Source organism: Nicotiana tabacum, chromosome 5 (genome assembly GCF_000715075.1).
Source record: "Nicotiana tabacum cultivar K326 chromosome 5, ASM71507v2, whole genome shotgun sequence".
NCBI lineage: Eukaryota > Viridiplantae > Streptophyta > Magnoliopsida > Solanales > Solanaceae > Nicotiana > Nicotiana tabacum.
Window position 1 is genome coordinate 56,287,225 of NC_134084.1, and position 20,838 is coordinate 56,308,062.

The window sequence follows — 20,838 nt, forward strand, 5'->3', positions numbered from 1 at the left end:
CTCAGCCCCATCCACAAAATAATTTTCTTATTTTAAAAACGAAAGAATGTCCCAAGGTTTATTTGAAAAGAATCTATCTCTAAATACGGGAAATTAGATTACCCTAAATACGCTTATCCTTCCTAGTATAACGAAGCCTTAAATTTAATAGCCGTTCTAGCTGTAATAAAACATGAACAAGTCCACTTTGAAAAAAAAAATGCATCTACCACTTAGTTGGCTCCTTTTAGTTACTTAATATTTTCTAATCTCTTCCGCATTATGTTGGTAATTCATTTATTCATTAGACTTGCAAGGTCCCAATTTGGACCAACTCACATTAATTGCGTCCTTGTACTCGTTACTTTAGTAGAGTACCACTTAAAATATTTTAAACTATAAAAATTTAAATTAAAAAAATGTAATACAATATATATATATATATATATATATATATATATAAAGAGTAAAAAAAATGGACAAAGAAAGTGATTGTTCTTGGTTTGTGTTGGTTTTCTTCGTCATTCCATCACACGTTAGGAGAGGAGAGAGAGAGAGAGAAAGCGAGCAAGCCGGAGCTGATAGAGGAGAGGGAGAGAGAGAGAGAGAATGAAAGAGGAGAGTGATTCTCTATCTCATCATCTGCATGTCTTTGCATGGCTGATCAACAATAGCTGGTTTGATGCATTTCCTCATCCAGGACGAGTATTATGAAAATCTATCAACCTATTTTAGCTATTATCTGATTAAAACCATAAATACATTTCGAGATAAAGAAAAAGTTATTAGAAGAAAGGATTTAATCTTATCATGAAGGCTTGGGAGGCAACCGTTAAGAAAACACAGGCAGTAGCGAGGAAACGAGCCAACACAATATTTGGTACCTATGGACCATCTCAGGCTGAGGAAGAGATTATTGATCAACTAGATCCAGAAAATGACAACGAGGGGCACGCTAGTGGAGAAATTTACCATTCGGAGAGGTTCCTTCCTAATGGAGATTACTATAGTGGCTATTGGGTCGATAATTTCCCCCATGGACACGGCAAATATTGGTGGACTGATGGGTGCATGTATTTAGGTGATTGGTTTCGAGGCAAAAAGATGGGAAAAGGTACATTTAGTTGGCCCTCTGGAGCTATGTATGAGGGGAATTTCAAGAGTGGATATATGGATGGCGAAGGAACGTATATGGCGCCTAATGGGGACTCATTTAGAGGTTCTTGGGTGATGAATTTGAAACATGGACATGGTGTTAAGGAATACGCGAATGGAGATTGTTATGATGGGGAATGGAGTCGCGGATTACAAGAAGGACATGGTAAGTATACATGGAAGAATGGGAATTGCTATGTTGGTGAATGGAAGAATGGTGTTATATGTGGGAAAGGTAAGATGTGTTGGACAAATGAGAATGTATATGAAGGGAATTGGGAAGATGGAGTGCCTAAGGGAAATGGGACATTTAGATGGGCTGATGGGAGCTTGTATATTGGGAATTGGAGTAAAGAACCAAATGAACATAATGGGACATTTTATCCATCTGGATCATTGTTACAAGGAGGAAACCTTGATTGGGATCCTCAGCAGGTTTATTATACTGATTTGATGGAATGTACCATTTGTCCAAATGAGAAGGTTTCAATATTGCCTTCTCAGAAAAAGCTGGCAGTTTGGAGGTCTGCTAAGGCGGCAGAAAACAACGTTCGGCCAAGGAGGATGTCCGTAGATGGTCGAATAGATGCAGCGCCTGTAGATAGGGAATTTGGGCGAACGCGCTTATCAGATTGTGCAGGAACACCTCCAAATATTTCTTATTTAGATGATGCCATAGCTGGTTCACAGGAACATGATGGGTATATTAGAGGGAGCCCCATTAGACTTCCTAAGTCAGCAAAAAGGCAAGGAGAGACTATTTCCAAAGGGCATAAAAATTATGAGCTTATGCTCAATTTGCAGTTGGGAATCAGGTAGTACTTACTTTTAATTTGTGAATTTGTGCTAATTTCTCGTACATCGTCAATTCTTGTATCTCTTTTACAGGGAAAGCCCATAATAACTAAAAGAAAGCAATATTCATTTTCACGGCATTAGCTGCAACATGTTGCTGCCATGTGACCAGGAAATCACGGGTTCAAGCTGTGTAAACAGCCTCTGACAGAAATGCAGGGTAAGGCGGTGTACAATAGACCCTTGTGGTCCGGCCCTTCCCCGGACCTCGCGCATAGCGGGAGCTTAGTGCACCGGGCTGCCCTTGCCTTGCCTTATCTGCAACATGAGAAAATTATCTTTAATTTTTTGTTCTATACAAAAAAAATCTAGATGTTTCCTTGTGCATGTTCTCATCAATTTTGAAAGCTCGATATAGTACTTATGTTATTGTCTTATCTTTGGTTCTGATGTGAAATTATATGATAGGCATTCAGTAGGAAGGCCAGGACCTGCTCCATCACTTGATCTCAAGTCTTCAGCATTTGATCCCAAAGAGAAGTACTGGACAAGATTCCCACCTGAAGGATCCAAAAGCACACCTCCTCATCCATCTTGTGAATTCAGATGGAAAGACTATTGCCCAAAAGTTTTTAGGTAAGTTCGTGGTTCATGACATTCTTTGGTTTACAACATTGGATACCTCTATAGTCTTCATGGATGACTACATTTACTAGGGCTTTAAGGATGTTATTCAAAGTGGATGCAGCTGATTATATGCTGTCTATTTGTGGCAATGACGCCCTTCGGGAGCTATGCTCCCCAGGAAAAAGCGGAAGCTTCTTCTACTTGACAAATGATGATAGATACATGATTAAGACAATGAAGAAGGCAGAAGTGAAAGTGAGATTTCTGAATCCTGCTGCTATATATGTATATGGTTAGCATGGATTTTCTCTCCCAAAAAGTAATCCCTTTTCACTTTTCTTATCAATGGATTGTTCTTAGGTGCTTCTAAGGATGCTGCATGCCTATTTCAATCATGTTCGTGCTTTTGAGAACACCCTTATGACTAAGTATTTCGGCCTGCATTGTGTTAAGCTAAACGGACCAGCACAGAAGAAGGTAGTGGACATGAGGAAACACAAAAAATAAGTTAGTCATAAAATATATCAATACGCGAACTTCTTATATGTTTGATTTATTTAGGTACGATTTGTTATAATGGGGAATCTCTTCCGCACTGATTATACAATTCATAGACGATTCGACTTGAAAGGATCAACGTTTGGCCGGATGACAGATAAGCCAGAATCAGAGATCGATGCAACCACAACTCTGAAAGACCTTGACCTCAACTTTATATTCATGTTACCAAAGACATGGTTTCAAGAATTCCGCAGGTTGGATCCTAGTTCATTCTTTAACATTAATATCATTCTTTTTGCATTGCAAGAAACAACACTAAGATTTTTTCAACTTTCAGGCAAGTTGATAGGGACTGTGAACTACTGGAACAAGAGAGAGTGATGGACTACAGCCTTTTAGTTGGTCTTCATTTTAGGGAAGCAAGTATCACTGGAGACCAAACTCCTTCTGGTTGTAGAACACCTACTGGTTGGTGCTAATTTTATGATACCTGCATTTTTGTATTTCCACTTATTTCAATCTTATTGAACATTAGTTTAAGCTTTTCATCATGAAACATTAGTCATTTGGAAAATTTCAGGCTTTTAATCCTTTAACTGTCATGTTTCCTCCAACTTTGTAATGGATCATTTATAGAACAATCAATGACATTTCCCCTTGCTTGCAGATAATGAAGGATTGGAAGATGGATCAGTTCCTCGTCTTTCTCGATCAGATAGGGATCAATTGCATCTTGATCCAGCAGGGTACAGTTTCTATCTTCCATTTGGCCAACTACAATTGATGCCAGTTTCTTCTCCTTTTTTGATTTTATGAGTGAATGTTGCAGGTGGGCTAGCATAAGTTTGGGTATAAACATGCCCGCACGAGTTGAAAGGACAGAGAGGAAAAATGACTTAGACTTTCAGTTAGTAGGAGAACCAACAGGGGAGTTTTATGATGTGATATTATTTTTTGGAATCATAGACATACTTCAGGACTATGACATTACCAAAAAGCTTGAGCATGCATACAAATCTATCCAATGTGACCCCAACTCTATCTCAGCTGTCGATCCAAAGGCGTACTCAAGGCGTTTTCGTGATTACATATTCAAAGTTTTTACAGAGGACACTTAGGAAGAAATACCTTCAGTTTTCAGTCCCTTTGTTCTGAATCTAGCGGAGAAGCTTCAAGCTGCAACATGGAAAAGGACATAAGCTTGGCAAGAACTGTATACCATTTTGGTAATCGTCTTTGAAAGTTTACTATGGTTGCATCCAAGAACTACTACACCTCCATTTCATTTTTCTTATGATTTTTAAGTCTTAGTCTCATAGATACAGTCACTAATTTGAGATGACAATTGTATAGAAAGAGTTGTAAGAGTAATAGCACCAATGTAACTAATTTACTTGTGAAAAAAAGTTGGTTCAGAGTTATTTGCACAGCAGAATTGTTACGACCAAACTCCCACCGGGGCATCACCATACCTAACACCACTTGATAGGCAAGCCAACAATTAAACAATAGCAATAATCACAATAATGGAACTAAAGAAATCTGAACATTGGGATAATCATAAAACATATGAAATAACAACAATAATGTTGCTACAACCCCATGATTTGGTATCTAACGAATACATAAGCACTATAGAATCTCAAAATACAGAGTCAATCCTCAATACAAAAATGTCTGAATGGTGGATTAGTGATAATGAAAATAAACAAAAGAGAACTTAAAAGGTCCACGAACGATATAGCAGCTACCTTGTAGTCTCCACAAGTTGAAACGGGTGCGAACTCTAGCAATCATCGTGCCTCGAAGTACCTGGATCTGCACATAAAGTACAGAGTATAGTATGAGTACAACCAACAACATGTACTCAATAAGTAACAAACCTTACCTCGGGCTGAAAGGAATGACGAGCTCGGGAGAAAGTCAGCGTTCAACACCAATAATCAATAACAACACATGATAAAATGATGATAGTAAAAGTAAATAACTCAAAAGATATCATGTTTAGCTCGTTCACAAATACGGAAAATTAGACATGCTTTCCAAGTATAACAATCAAAGCCCAATCTTCCACTGAAATCACTAAAACAAGAGTTTATCAAGGAAATAATGATTTTTCCAAACTTTTAACAACAGATAAGATATTTCATTCACCATCTAGCACGAGAAAAATATATCTTTATGCTATATGTCAAATATACATGTCAAGTCAATACATCATAGTGAAGCCATCAAGTATACACACACTCAGCACAATCACGGTGCATGTCACAAGTGCCTCTCACCATAACACATACAACCATACTCAACAGTATACGGGTGCCTGCCATAAATTCCCCTCAGCAAAGCACATATAAGATCATGTGCCTATGCTCACTATGAATACCATACTCTAAGGGGCAGATTCTTGCCCAAGCGCTAATCGAATATAAAGTCAACAATCAACAAGTAGTCCCATCATGTCTCAACTAATCACATTTCATAGTACTCAGTCCAGTAGTCTTACACATATGAGACATTAACAATATGTTAGAAATCATAGTAAGAATGCACGGAGAAAGAGATATCATACACAGATATAGCATCTTGGCTGAGAATACATCTACATTTAAGGCAAATAGCTCAAAAACAGCAATAATAGCCCCATCATGTCTCAAACAAATAAGCGCATAGCCTGAATATGATTTCTAGCATGAATCATAGTTCAAATAATTATACAAGTAGAGAAAATACGGATATAACGAGGTATGATTAAAAAACAAGTCTTATAGCAGTCTAAAGTTTACCCGCACTATGAATATCTTGGTGTACACATACATGCCTATCACCTAGCACGTGTGTCACCCTAACACATATCAAGTATCGTAGTTCACACGGATAATTACCCTCGAGCCAAGTTTAGATATGTAACTAAACTCAAAGCACGTGAATCAATACTCCAAAAATCCATTCTAGTGCGAATCGACCTCTGAAAGGCTCGAATATATTCAAACAATTTAATAATATCAAATAATGCCATAGGAAACAACCCCAAACAATAAAGTTTTGATCTTTATCAAAATCAAAAAGTCAACCCGGGCCCACCTCTCAAAATCTAGCAAACGTCATAAATTTTGAACACTCATTCAAATACGAGTCCAACCGTACAAGTTTCATCCAATTCTGATTCTAAATCGGGGTTCAAATCTTCAAGTTTTATTTAGAAAAGTTCTTACTAAAATACTTAATTTCTTCACTTAGATTAGTTATTAGATTGCTAAAATAAAGATTGGAATCATGAATAATCATAAAATTCAAGTCAAAAATCGAAACAGCTTTTTTGCAGTCGGTCAGCTTTTCATACCAACAAGACAACACACAAAATGTAGTATTTAACCGCGCTATACATATTGACTTTTTATGAAACAAAATAGCTTTTTCGCAGTCGGTCAGCTTTTCAGACCAACAAGACAACACACAAAACGTAGTATTTAACCGCGCTATACATACTGACTTTTTCTGAAACGAAATAGCTTTTTCGTAGTCGGTCAGCTTTTTAGACCAACAAGACAACACACAAAACGTAGTATTTAACCGCGCTATACATATTGATTTTTCTAAAACGAAACAGCTTTTTTGCAGTCGGTCAGCTTTTCAGATCGACAAAACAACAAACAAAATGTAGTATTTAACCGCGTTATACATATTGATTTTTCTGAAACGAAACAGCTTTGTCTTGATTTATCCTTTTATTATCTTTTATTTTCATACATGTTGTTTTAGTTATGGTTGTTATGTTTTTTTCTCTTCAAGTATTATGTTATGAAATTTCAATCTTCATATTGGTCTTCTTTACTAACACCAATAAGTTGAATGTTGGAACTATCATATCATCATCCCAATTTAAAAGGTCATGTTAGATAATAAGATGTAATAAGACTGTGGAACATAATTTTATTTGATAGATATTGCAACATAAACAAGTACAGATACTTATTATAAAAAATATTACGAAAATAAAACACTAGGTGTATCCTTGATAGTTGGGTACATTAGACGAACTTGCACCGGGAGCTGGATTACCACCGCCACTCAGACCAGCTGAAGGACATTTACAATGGTTGTGTCCTATTTGTGAGCGTATGCACATTTACACGCATAAACGGTATCACCAACATCCATTTGTTTCCGTATACGTGTTCTTTTTTGCACTTGCAGCTTGCGCAAATAGTCCTTGTGACACAACATTTTAAATGGTTCCGACAGCCAATAATGCTCAGCACCTAATAGCTGCAACTGCCCACTGTATGTGTTTACGTATGCAGCAACACTGTATTGCCTATCAATATAGTTGGTTGCCCCTAAACTAACTTGTTGAAAGCACGTCATGGCATGTGCGCACAGCATGTGGTAGATGGTCCATTTCCCACATGAACACAACCTGCTGGATTCATTCACGGTTTGTAGATTATTCCCCCTGTGTCCGTGGATAACAGCGCGAACTTCAAAAACACCCCGGGCATGATCATACTGTAAAAATGAATGCCAATGTGCTCGCTTCCTGTATTTCTCAAATCTTCTCATCGGTATTGGCATAAATTGAAGACCATTGTCCATTAATTTCGATGCAGCTCTATGCCTTTCAACAAACCTCTCCGCAATCTGTTTGAATATCATCCGGACCATGGCAGTGACAGGCAATCCACGTGCAGACTTCAACAAGCCGTTGAATGACTCTGACACATTTGTAGTCAGAGCTTCCCATCATCTGTCACCATCAGCATGCAATGTCCACTTGTAAAGCTCATGTCCCATCAGCCAATTATAGGCTCTTTCGTCAAACTACCGGATCGCTTCCATGCGCCTCGTGAATTTGCACTGCCGGTGCTCAGTTGCAACCATCCACATTAAATCATGCAAGACCTTGTCGGGATATTTCTTCTAAAAATTGGCCTTCAGGTGCCTCACACAGTAACGGTGGTATGCATAGGGTTCCTTCCATTCAAGAAAATGTCGTAAAGAATTTAAAATACCACCATGCCGATCAGATATTAGACAAATACCTGAACGTTGTTTGACAACGTGCTGCTTCAAGTGGTTCAAAAAAAAGCGTCTGCATCTCTTCGCTTTCATTGGCACAAATGGCAAAAGCTAGTGGAAATATTTGGTCGTTGGCATCTACTGCAACTACGATCAAAAGCTTAATATCATACTTTCCATATACATGAGTACCGTCTATGGAAATTACCGGACGGCAATGCACAAAACCATCAATTGTTGGTTTAAATGACCAGAATACATAGTTGAAAATATATTCCGGTATTCCCGAACTCCGCCCATGCCTCCATTCAACAACAGTCCCGGGGTTAAAGTGTTTCAGTGCGGCCATGTACCTGGGTAGAGATGAAAATGACTTATCCCAGTCACCATAAATAATTTCAAATGCACGTTTACGCCTGAGATATGCCTTTCTTTTGGTTATAGTACACCCATATTCCTGGTGGACGGATGTAATACACTCTTTAATCTTGTACCTAATGGACACTTACAAGTGTGGAATCAAGACAAGAGAAATCAAGTCTACATCCAAGTTGAAGTGATTCTGATTGAATGTGTCCATTTCACATCTGTGGGTGCTAATATATTTACCCACTTTCCATAACCCTGTTTCCTTCTTGATCGCACGCAATATCCAGTTACAACCCATAAAGTATCTACGACATATGACCTTGTATACCTCCGGAGTTGACTCCCTTACTGTCATCTTACGGCACTCTCTTACGCTGTACATTTTACAAGCCCTGGATAGGCGAGCTTTATCGGAAAAATACATGTCATTTGTCAGCACCGTTGGTCTAGACTCATCCCACATTGCTGACCGAAATTCGTCAGCATCCCTTGTGAGGGCATCCACATCCAGCATACTTGGAAAATTATCAAGGTAGGGAATATTCCGCTTATGAAACGGCACGTGGGACTCGTACACTCTTGGTCTAACGGGAGGTGGAGGAGCATGCTCTCTCGTCAGCTCAGGTTCGACATTCACTTCCTCCTCATCATCACCCTCGTTAGGGAAGAGCGTGTCATCTCCAGACTCATCGGCATTGTTGTCATAATCACTATTATCCTCCTGACTTTGTGCATCTGCCAAATCACGAGTAAATATGTCGTCTACGGGCAATTGAGGTAGGTCATGACCATCAAGTTGCTCGTTTTCACTGCATAAAAAGAACAAAATGATAAGCTACTCAAATTGATAAATATTTTACATATAGCTATATCACTTCACTTACAAGTCGTGCTGCGTTGACATTCCATGATGGACATTTTTCTGTTGGTGATGACTCCCGGATAGACCATTGTGATCCAATACGCCAAAACTACGCATATTCCAACTGGACGTGGGGTCATAACTTGTCAAATTCATATTCGGATGGTACCCCCTGTGGAAAATATGAGTGTTAATACAAATTCAATTCAACAAAAAATAAATATCGTAACAGAAAGGAAAATTAAAGTTTACTAGTCATCTTGTGGATTATGTAAAGTAGGAGAGAAATTATTTCCTCGCTCTTCGTTCGCCCGCGGAGATAAGTTAAGATCCGGCCAAACTCTTTCAGCCGGAACCTGTTAGGCTAAAATTGCTCCAGAATAACCAATCGATGACTAGGGGTTATCCCTACTTTGCGCAATCTCATTATTGCGAACGTCTTCAGCCTTAACGTACATTTCCAACAATTTTATCACAATAAATTACCTGTATTCATCCGGAATCCGCAAAAAATCTTTAAGAGTTTCATCATATTCAACATTAAACTCAGAATAACAAGCAAACCCCTGTGGAGTCACAGAATACGGAAATCTACTGGTTACTTTAAGGTTCACCGAACGTTTCCTCACACTCATTTTTTTACGTAACAACGATATCAATTTATCGTACTCCATTGTAAGCGGCAATTTAACATGACACTGTGGAAATGAACTATACCTCACAGAGTTATTCTCCATTACAACCTCACCCCCCAATATAATGAAACCCTTATTTTTGGCTCTTCAGACATTATAAAAAATGCTTGATAACAAGAAGAAAAGTTTGAACGGAAGTTAGAATATTTTTTGAATGGATTTTCATAAAATCCTAACGCCTTTAAATAAGGCAATGCCTAGCTCGAGGGGCTGAATTTTTTGATGTATAGCACGGTATTACACTGCGCTATACCTATTTGAATTATTGTTATGTCAGTTAACCGAAGGAGACTTATTGATGGGCCCACAAATAGGTATATCGCGGTGTAATACCATGCTATATATATTTGAATTACAGTTATATCAGTTAAATGCATGAGACTAATTGGTGGGCCCACAAACAGCTGCTATACCTTAACGGCAGAAACACCGTTTAAGTATAGCGCGGTATAATACCGTGTTAGATATAGAAAAGTATCTTTTTTTAGGCAGTAGAAACGTATTTTGAGTCCAAAAAGTTGGCATTTAGGTTTCGGACTATATAACTTTGCATCTGTACGAAAGGTTATTTGATTTATCCAGAGTAGATCCTTTTTTATTTATAGCCATGGTGTCCGGGCCAACTTGCATGCACCTTAACTAATTTCACGGGATACCTGCTACCTCCCACCAGCAACAGGTACTAGGTAACTCTGTCCACCAAAGCTTTGACACATGGGAAGAAATTGCCTAGTGTTTTTGTCATTTCAACCTAAAATCTCATAGTTCTTAACCCACTGCTGACCATTAGACTATACCCCAAAAAGAAATCACCCAGAGCAGGTCCTTTTAAAGCTGATGATTTAAAGAGCTCAAACCAGGACAAAGATTGTCATCTAAAAGTAACTTCATTCGAAATGCTGCTGACTTGATCTGTGTTGATAGACAATAAATATGTCAAATTCCAACACATGCACTTCTCATAGTTGTTCAAAATGGCCTTTAAAGAATAACCAACAGACCGACAATTTATTTTTATTTTTTTGTACAAGAGAAGATTTACGTGCCATTTACATTGAAATAAGCTCTTAGTTCGTTATATTTACAAATACAAAGAACAAATTAAAAAATAAAATTTGTAGCAACGTCTCCAGGAGCCATCAGTCTCAATATCTTGTCATCCTTGGAAATCACTGTATCCTCCTGGCTGATATGCCATTAGTAATCTTGTCATTTTTGTTCTTGTCTTACCGCAATAGCTTTTGCCTCTCTATCCTCGCAAGGTAGGGGTAAGGTCTGTGTACACACTACCCTCCCCAGACCCCACGGTGTGAGATAATACTGGGTATGTTGTTGTTGTTCTTACCGCAATCCATAGACTTCTGCCAATTCGCAACAATGTCTCTAAGAGCGTCAGATAGGCAATTTCAAGAGTAATTTATCAGAATTTTGAGTATGAAGCCTCGTCTGATAGTGTAAATTATATTTAGATTCCATGATGTAGTGTAGAAGTAGCAGAAAAGGTTTGCATAATTAATATTTATGTCAGCGGAAGCTACTGCCAAGGAACATCTCCATTATAAAGGATTGGACTACTTTCATGTTACCTGTACAGATTTCACGTCCAGTGCAAGGAAATGGGAAGCTCCAGAGGGCCAATGATGGAGCAAATTCCATATTACTCACCGAGAGGGCAAAACAGACAAATTCTATTTAGATGGATACATAGACAGCCTAGGAGCAGGGGCATATCACCAGTAATCACCACATGAACAAGCTCCATTTTGGAAGTGGTGAAACCTATTTATATCTCTTACAACAATTTCTCGCTGCACTATTGTTGATATAAACTTGATTGCTGCATGACAGTCCAAACATATTCGTAGATTTTTTATAATCCGGATTGGGCTTCCAGGTAGCGTTCTAAGTAAAGCAAAGGCTAAAGCTAATCTCTCACTATGTAACCACAGGAGGCGTGTCTTTTCATCATCGTCTACGTCAAGTAGAACAACATCACAATTAGGAACATAACCTCCCCTCTTACTTTTCAAGTTAAACAATTCCAACATTCCATGTATAAGTTTGATATCAGGATGTGAAGCATCACCAACAGAGAAATAATGAACACTGCCCTGGTGTTCAACCCAACTAAGTCCTGGTTCCTTCTTTAGTCGTTTCTTCTTCATGCTTCTCCGAACAAAAGCTACATTATTCCACCTTTTTGAAGTGGCATACATATTTGATAACAACACATAAGTCGCTTCATCTTGTGGTTCCAATTCAAGCACATGCTGAGCAGCTGTTTTCCCAAGCTCAACTTCATTATGAAGAACACAGGCACCAAGCAAAGCACGCCATACCATGACACTTGGCTCAAATGGGATGTCTTCAATCAACTTAACAGCCTTATCAAGGTGACCTAAGCGCCCCAAAAGTGATACCATGCATGTGTAATGCTCAACGCACGGTTCAATACCATAATCATCTAGCATTAAAAAGAGATAGGCATATCCTTGATTCAAAGATCCTGAATTGCTACAAGCTGAAAGAACACCAAGAAATGTTAATTGATTAGGCTTGACTTCCGTTTTGCGCATTCTCTCAAAGATATTGAGAGCCTCATTCCCAAGACCATGCATGGAATATGCTGAAACCATAGCATTCCATGAAACAACATCTCGCTCATTCATTGTTTCAAATGCTAAACGAGCATATTTAATACTCCCACATTTTGCGTACATATCCACTAAAGCATTTCCAACAGCAAGATCTTGATTGTAAGTGGTTTTTATAGTCAAAGAATGAATTTGAAGACCTGGCTCCAATGCAGCTAGGGTTGCACAAGCACGCAGCAGAGAAGAATATGTCACCGATGAAGCCCGTACTTGAGCTTCAAGCATATCCGTGAATAGATTTAGCGCCTTCTCTCCATCTCCACATTGTACATGGCCAACAATAATAGTGTTCCATGATACCTCATTTCTGTTTTCGGTCTCCAAAAACATGCTTACTGCATTTTCCACCTTTCCGCACTTAGCATACACATCCATGAGGGCATTTGTAACAAACACATCAGAATTAAGACCAGACTTTGTCACGTAGGAATGGATTTGCCTACCAAGGTTTAAAGCCTCCACTGATGCACATGCATGCAGCACACTAGCAAAAGTAAACTGGTTTGGAGCAACTAATGCTCTCCTCATTTGGGAGAAAAATTCCAGTGCCTCGTCACAGCGGTCACTTTGTGAATACCGAGCTATAATAAAACTCCAATGAACTACATCACGTTCAGGAATCTCTTGAAAGACACGTGCAGCATCATTCAGATCTCCAGATTTACAGTATAGGTCGAGCAACGAAATACCAACTGAAGGATCCATCTCATACCTAGTTTTCAATACGCATCCATGAAAACTCTTGCCCACATTTATAGCCTCTAGACCAAGGCAAGCCTTCATGACACTCGCAAATGTATAGTTGTTTGGAATCCAACCTGCCATCCTCATTTGAGAGAAGCATCCCAGTGTTTCTTCAAACTTATCATTTTCTGCATAGCAAGTAATCATCCCTGTCCAAGAAACCATGTCCTTATCAATAATGCCATCAAAAACGTCCCTTGCAAAATCAACAAGTCCAGAAACAGAGTAAGAATCGATGAGGGCAGTGCTGACAAAAGGATTAGAGTCATGTCCAAGCTTATAAATACACGCATGAATGCTCGAACCCATCTCTGCCTCATCCATACTCACAAGCACTTTCAAGATTGTTGTGAATACAAATGGGTTCAGCTCATGACCTTCTCTATGCAATCTAACAAACAATTCAACAGCTGCAATGTATTGCTCTGCCCGCAAAAAACACTGAAGTAAAGTAACAAATGAAACCACGTTTCTCATAGGCATTTCGTCGAACAGCCGAACTGCATCATGTAATAACTCAGACTTGACGTACAAGTTGAGCAAAATATTCTGCCCAAATAGGTCTAAACATTCACCTCTTTTCAAAATGTCGCAATGGAGTGCCTTTGCGGCTCTGAAATCCCTGTTCATTATGCAATTCTGAAGCACATTGGCGTATGCAGATGAATCGAATGAAGGAATTTCCAAATTCTTGTTTTGTTGTTTGGTCAAATGGAGGACTTGGGATGAGATATGGCAGTGCCGAAACAGAACCCAAACGTGGGATGTTGCAAAATCGGTCCATGACTGCCTTCTGCCCAGTGCGTATCTCAGCATGCGTGTTTCGGCAAGACAACGCTGGTTTCCCTTAATGAGCAGCCAACGTAAGCCTAGATTAACGGGCTTCGCTTAGACATTTTCTCATATGTCCTGTGAAATTAAGAGGGAAGTGCACACTTAGTCAATAATAACACTTGTATTTATTTTTAAGCAACTGTTTAAAATGTCTATAGTCTTTAGCCACTACTTTAATAAACTTTTATCTGCCCGGACGAAAATACACTTCTGCTCATAAAGTTCAGGACCTAGTGTCCTTAACTTATGGGTTTGTTACTGTAAGTTCAGGACTAGTTGTCCTTAATTTATGAGCTTGTAAGTCTAAGTTTAGTATTACATATCCTTAACTTTTGAACTTGAACTTTAAGTTCAGGGCTACATGTCCTTAACTTTTGAACATGGAACTTGAAGTCAAGACTACCGGTCCTTAATTTCTGTGCTTGTAACTCTAAGTTAAGGACTACATGTCCTTAATTTTTGAACTTCCAACTCTAAGTTCAGGACCAAGTGTCATTAACTTATGAGCTTGTTACTGTAAGTTCAGGACTAGCTGTCCTTAATTTATGAGCTTGTAAGTCTAAGTTAAAGACTATATGTCCTTAGTTTTTGAGCTTGTAACTCTAAGTTTAAGACTACATGTCCTTAACTTTTGAACTTGTAACTTTAAGTTGAGGACTACATGTCCTTATTTTTTGAACTTGAAACTCTAAATTCAGGATTACTTGTCTTTAATTTCTGTACTTGTAACTCTAAGTTAAGGATTACCTATCGTATGCTAGGCATTGAAATATTTTGTACTAAATCACTTTCCCATATCCTCATGCTCTGCAAAGATAGAGAAGGATGTAAATGAAATTGATGAGTGAAAGAATGTTGGTTACTGTGACATGTTCAAATGTGATACACAGATTGCCCTGAACATTGTGAACATGTTAATGAAAATGTCATGATGTTGCAGTAGACAGTGTACTAACATATGTAGCGGAGTTTGTACGAACATGCTAGCAAACTCTTTTTTTTTAAATAAGGAGCATTCCTGCAGAACGGGAGAAAGGGTTTTGAAATATAGAGGGTTTGGGAAGGAAAAGAGATAGAAGAAAGGGTAACGCCGTCTTTTCATATTAATTTTAATAGATTAGTGACTACTTTTGCTCAGCATTAAAAATACTGGATAAAAAGTAAATACCACTTTAAAAAGTGACTACCCCACACAATTTTTACAAATTAAGAAGGGTAAGAAAGGTAGAACACTTTGGTGCCACTATTGATTTTTTAACCATGCTTGTCGTATGGACAAACTTTTAAGTTTAACAAATATTGTCTCTCACTTGTTCCATTGGGTGTAATTTTATGGGTAAGAAATTGAAAGAAATTCTATTTTTTCATACGAAAATAAAATTTGGATAAAAATATCCTTAGTTAAAATTCGAAAAGATTCCAGCATAATATCCTGAAATTCGAGTTTCTAACCTATGAAATCCTAGCATAATATGTTGCAATTCATAATGTGTTGAAATTCCAAAATAATATGTTGGAGATTTACATACATGAGTTCCATAATCTAGCATATTTTACTTAATTTTTTTAGTGTTTTAGCTAAGAATATTTTTGTCCAAATTTTATCTATGTGTTTATAAGTATTACAAATATTGGATATTTTTCAATTACAATTTCAAAATTTGGTCAGCCATGCTATTTTGGTTAAGAAATACTCCTAATAGGCTGGACTTCTTAAATAAAAATTGGACAGAAAGACCCGACAGGTCGTTTTCAGTTCTAGCTTCTCATTTCGTGATTTAAGACCTTATATAGCTTTATTTGGTGATTTATGACTTGCTATGACGATTCAATAGGTCGTTTTAAGTAATAGCCTTTATTTACGTATTTTGAGACCTCTTATAGCTTCCTTTGATGTTTATTAATTTGCGTGCGTGGTCTATGCTATTTTTTGAAAAGCTTTTACACAAAATTTAGAAGAAAATGTGATTTTTGGCCGAAAATATGACTTGAGTTGACCGCAGTCAATATTCTTGATAAACGACCTCAGATCGATATTTTAACGATTTCTGGTATGTTCGTATGATGTTTTTGGACTTGTACGCATGTTTGGTTGGCGTCCGGGGTGGCCTGAGCGCATATTGGCGTGTTATGTGAAAAATTATGAAAATGAATTTTAAAGTTAAAATTCTTGAGTTTTGATGACTGATACATGTTATTTGATGTTATTTTGATGGTTTGAGATAGAGAGAAAGTTTGTATGATGTTATTACACTTGAGTACATATTCGGTTTGGAGCCCGAGGGGCTTGGGTGAGTTTCGGATTGGTTTCGGACCATTTTGGGACTTGTTGAACTGCTGGTTTCTCTTCTGGTGCTCAGTGCTTCACGATCGCGAAGGGGGTTTATGGCTGGGGCGGGTGGTTTTACGCGAACGTAGGCTCGCGAACGTGAGGTGTCACACCTCCTTTTTGCGCGCCCCCACCCCAAGGGGTAAGATGCGCGGGTGGAGTTTTTCCAATTTAAGTGACAATATTCGAAATGGGATTATTTATTTAATTCAGAGTCGCCACTTGGGAAAGGTTTGGTTTTTGGTGTCCCAAGTCACCGGTTTATCTTGAATCCCAAATCGAGGAAATTTTCGACTTTTCCAAGTGAAGTCTGCGAACCAGAAATTCTAAGTAAGGAATTCTGTTGACCCGAGGGAAGGTGTTAGGCACCCTCGAATCCCGTGGTTCTAGCACGGTCGCTTAAATTATTATAATGGCTAAATATCTGATTTAAATACAGGTTGTGACTTATGTGCTTTTATTAAGTTTAAACCGCTTTTATTATTATCATTTGTTTTATAGAATTGCAACGTCGTGAAAATGCACCTCAAACCACGTCACAGTCAATGCGCCCGTAGTTGTTAACACATTTCGACTCCGTCGAGATTTGGATTCGGGTCACATCAATGTGCACCCAAGTTTAACAGTGTAATTTATTAAGGGCGCCTAAGGGGGTCTAGTGCGTTATTATTTGTGGAAGGCCATGAAATTTATTAAATGGCCTATCCTGAATTCTAGATAATTATCAAGGTTATTTATTGAGGACCCCGCGATTTTCATCTCATTTGGCGAGGCTCGTCTCATTTTTTTTAGAAGGAACATCCTAAAGCGATTACATTTCTAATGTGTTTATCTCAAAAAAAAATAGAAGAAAAGATGCGTGCTATTTTTACTATGTGTTTGGCCCAAATCCAGATTTTTAGCTAATCATCCAATTAATTATTTACGGGATGAAGAAACATTGTACCTCATGTAAACATGCTTTGAACTTGATAAAAGAAACGTATATGGGATTGATGAAATGCTATGACTATTACAAGAGCTCCTTAACTTTAACTTATTCAAACAAGATTAATTAAGATTGCTTGTTAAGAAATGCGACTAATGGTATTTTACTCATCCTATAAACTGCTTCACGCAAACTGAAACTCAAGAGTTTGAAACTGTATTGTCTTTAGCTAAATCTTAAACAATCATTTGCCCCTACATATTCAAAACATGCTGAAATGGCGATTTTGAGTTAGCAATTGTATTAAAATGGCTGCACATTTCATGGATTGTATTTACATCTTATGTACTACCAAACGAATAAAATGTCACAGCTCCAGATGGGCATAAACTTTAATTAAGTACAACCTTACTAATGTGTCTCTATTAGGCTAACAGACCAAGAAACTGCGTATCTTAACAACATTAAAAAAGGCAATTCGTAAGCAATACAACAGGTGATTATAACTCCTTCAAATCTTTTGATTCATGCTTTCATTGTTACATCAAATGCGAGTCTTAGTATGTACCTGGATATTGGATACAACAGGAGAAGCAAGGGGTCAGTAGGGCAATAGAAGCGATACCAAACAACAGCAGTAACAGCAGGTGCCAAATAGAACAGAAATCCCAGTGCAAGAGGCCAATAAAGCCAATGGAGGAGAGGCAGAATGAGACAAATTCCCAGTAGTAATGGAGTCAGAGAATCAAGCAATCCAATTCCAGGGGAAGCCAACAAACAAATCCAAACAATAGACTTAACTGACACTTGAAGGAAAACAGGACTAACTTGGACAGTTTGAACAAAATGAGAATCGACAAACAGTAGGGAGAAGACAATTCCTGATTTTTGTGATATCTCTTTCCCTATCTCCTTTCTTTTCAAGTTCTAATATCAGTCCTCAATTTGAAATCTATTTGGTTTATCGAAGAGAAAACTTTTCCAGTTTCTGTTTTCAGAATTTGAAACTTTCAGATGTTCCCTCTCATTGCCTCTCTCTATCTCTGTATGCTTTTTCTGTGTATCTCTATCAACTCTCTCTTTCAAAACTCCTCACAGTGTGTGTGTGTTTCTTCTCTAATCCCCCTGTCCTAATCTCAGATCCTCCCCTTTTATAAGCCTCCACATCAAAACTTTTACAGCCTGTTAGATTAATCAGATACCCCTCCCATGTGCCCATTACTTTTCAGTTTCCACTCAACTATTTAAGTATTAATCCCATGACATTCCCTTAGCAGGCTTTAACTTTTTTACTTTATTATCTAAAAGCAAGTATGGGCAGTAAAATATATCTGACAGCATATACTGTCAGATTGTTTAAAACTTAAAAGCTTCTTAATGCAGAAAAACAGGCTGTGCACAAGGCACATGAGGTGCACCAATGCACATGCTGTGCACGAGTGCACATGCCTTCCAATTCAGGATTTAAACATAAACAATCCCTTTTTACATTGACTGGTCCAAATCAACAGCTATAGGTAAACGAAACTGATTCTGAATTGATTTCAACAAATGTTCAACAGAAGCAAATCGATTTACTATGCTCAGACAGTTGAAATTAATTGACGACACATGTCGACTCGACTATATTAGCATTATCGTACACAATCGTAGCCGAAAATCAAACATTCAGAAGTATAGGATACATGACTCGACTTATACTGATTAAAATAGAATGGTGCATCCGAGGAATCAGTTAGTTAGTACAAATTGGAATACAACCAATACGCATGCCGTATCAGAATAGGAGGAGAAGGATTCAGACAAACACAGATGTTCAAACAGAGTGGACGAACAAAAGTTGATAAAAATTCAAAACACAAATTGACACAAAACACGAACAGACATCTAATCCCTCACATGGACCAAACAAATAAGGGAAGAAGGCAGACTCACCTCAAATCTTGAAAAATCGGAAACCTTGAACCGGACTTGGACAGACTTTCTTAAGGCTGAACGGACTTTAATCGAAGTGTTTCTCAGATGAGAAACACTTCGATTAAGGTCCCTTGGACCTTAATTTCTTTGGCTCGAACGGGTATGAACTAGTGACGAGGAACTACAAAGTTCCAAAACTCAGATCCGGGATTCATGTTTCCCTGGTTAGATTCGGACCAAACCAAGTATGGTTCGGTCACGAGGGGGGTCTGGGGAGTATCTGGTACAAAACTGGGGTTGGTTGGGTCAGATCGAGTTTTGACTCGAATCTTCGAATGAAGATTCGAGGACCTGGGGGTGATTCGAAACATGGGGTTGGTAGATTTGGGTTCAGGATGGCCTGGGGGTCCTATGGTGTTCAAGGGAAGGTCACCGGCATCCATGCCGCCGGCTTTCATGGCGGAAGTATGCAGAGGCGGCTAGGGTTTTAGGTGTTGTGGTGAAGACGACGAAGGCTGGGGTTTGGATAGGGGGGGCAGGGTAGTGTTATGCGCTTATATAGTTAGTGGGCAAGTGGATCCTGGCCGTTGGATGAGACGAGATGAAGGGCCAGGATCCTTCGGCTAACAGGGAACGACGTCGTTTCAAGGGTAAGGGGTTGGGGTCGGTCCGGGTGTAAATGGGTCGGGTTTGTTGATGGGTTATGGGGATTGATCTTGGCCGTTGATCACTCTGAGATCAACGGCCCAGATCAGGCACGACTCAAACGACGTCGTTTGGACGTCCTGGGCATCAGGTGACCTGGGCTGGGCAGGCCTGGGTCTTGGGCTGTTTGTTTGGGCCAATTTTGTTAAAATTGGCCCAAGTCCGGAAGGGGTTTTTTTTTTTTTTTTTTTCTTCTTATTTATTTTAAAACAAAGCTAAGCCAAAAAAAATCAAATTAAAATTAAATACACACTCAAATACAATTATTTGCACACATACTAAAATATTTCAAAACCGGTAAAGTCAAACCAAATAAAATCACGGACGAAAATGCCTATTCACGATTTTCTATTTAACGACCGAATTACGGTTTGAATTACGCAGGACACATATATATTTTTTGAATTTTATTTTAATAAAGTAAATAAATAAGAATGGGCCAAAATCACAAATAAATCCACAAGGTGCCGTACAGAAATCCGAAATTGTACAGCGGGGCCAATTATATATTTTTTTATTTCTTTTTGGAGCGATTGTCGTGTGAAGCAAAAATCACGTGCTCACAGCTGCCCCTCTTTGTTCGGAAACACGAAGGGTTTTCGTGCAAAGATCAAGTGAGCGTGTATGAGCGATTTTTGCCTATAGACCACTCCGTATGAAGCATTTTTTGAAAGATCTGACCGAATCTTGCTTCAAAGATTTCCTACATATCCTGGGCTAAACAG

At 38.4% G+C, this 20,838-nt stretch overlaps 2 protein-coding genes across 2 annotated transcripts; one reads left to right on the forward strand and one right to left on the reverse strand.

Moving 5' to 3' along the window:
* The first annotated feature begins 572 nt into the window (after positions 1–572).
* On the forward strand, positions 573–4,484 carry LOC107782189 (phosphatidylinositol 4-phosphate 5-kinase 4-like). The gene is made up of 8 exons (XM_016603045.2): positions 573–1,949; positions 2,398–2,565; positions 2,646–2,811; positions 2,917–3,033; positions 3,118–3,311; positions 3,395–3,525; positions 3,725–3,803; positions 3,887–4,484. Exons 1-8 carry the CDS (start codon positions 790–792, stop codon positions 4,173–4,175), a joined length of 2,304 nt encoding a protein of 767 aa, XP_016458531.1. The 5' UTR covers positions 573–789; the 3' UTR covers positions 4,176–4,484.
* Positions 4,485–10,994: 6,510 nt separating this feature from the next.
* LOC107782236 (putative pentatricopeptide repeat-containing protein At5g13230, mitochondrial) lies at positions 10,995–14,316 on the reverse strand. The gene is made up of 2 exons (XM_016603104.2): positions 11,589–14,316; positions 10,995–11,363 (listed from the first exon to the last, which is right to left on the reverse strand). Exon 1 carries the CDS (start codon positions 14,214–14,216, stop codon positions 11,733–11,735), a length of 2,484 nt encoding a protein of 827 aa, XP_016458590.1. The 5' UTR covers positions 14,217–14,316; the 3' UTR covers positions 10,995–11,363; positions 11,589–11,732.
* Between the last annotated feature and the right edge of the window lie 6,522 nt (positions 14,317–20,838).

Bases quoted from the DNA above. Each gene is read 5' to 3' on its own strand.
- LOC107782189 (XM_016603045.2), top strand. From the start codon at position 790: ATGAAGGCTTGGGAGGCAACCGTTAAGAAAACACAGGCAGTAGCGAGG. The intron at 1,950-2,397 runs GTAGTACTTACT...ATTATATGATAG, and splicing joins AATTTGCAGTTGGGAATCAG to GCATTCAGTAGGAAGGCCAG. The intron at 3,804-3,886 runs GTACAGTTTCTA...TGAATGTTGCAG, and splicing joins TTGCATCTTGATCCAGCAGG to GTGGGCTAGCATAAGTTTGG.
- LOC107782236 (XM_016603104.2), bottom strand. From the start codon at position 14,216: ATGCTGAGATACGCACTGGGCAGAAGGCAGTCATGGACCGATTTTGCA.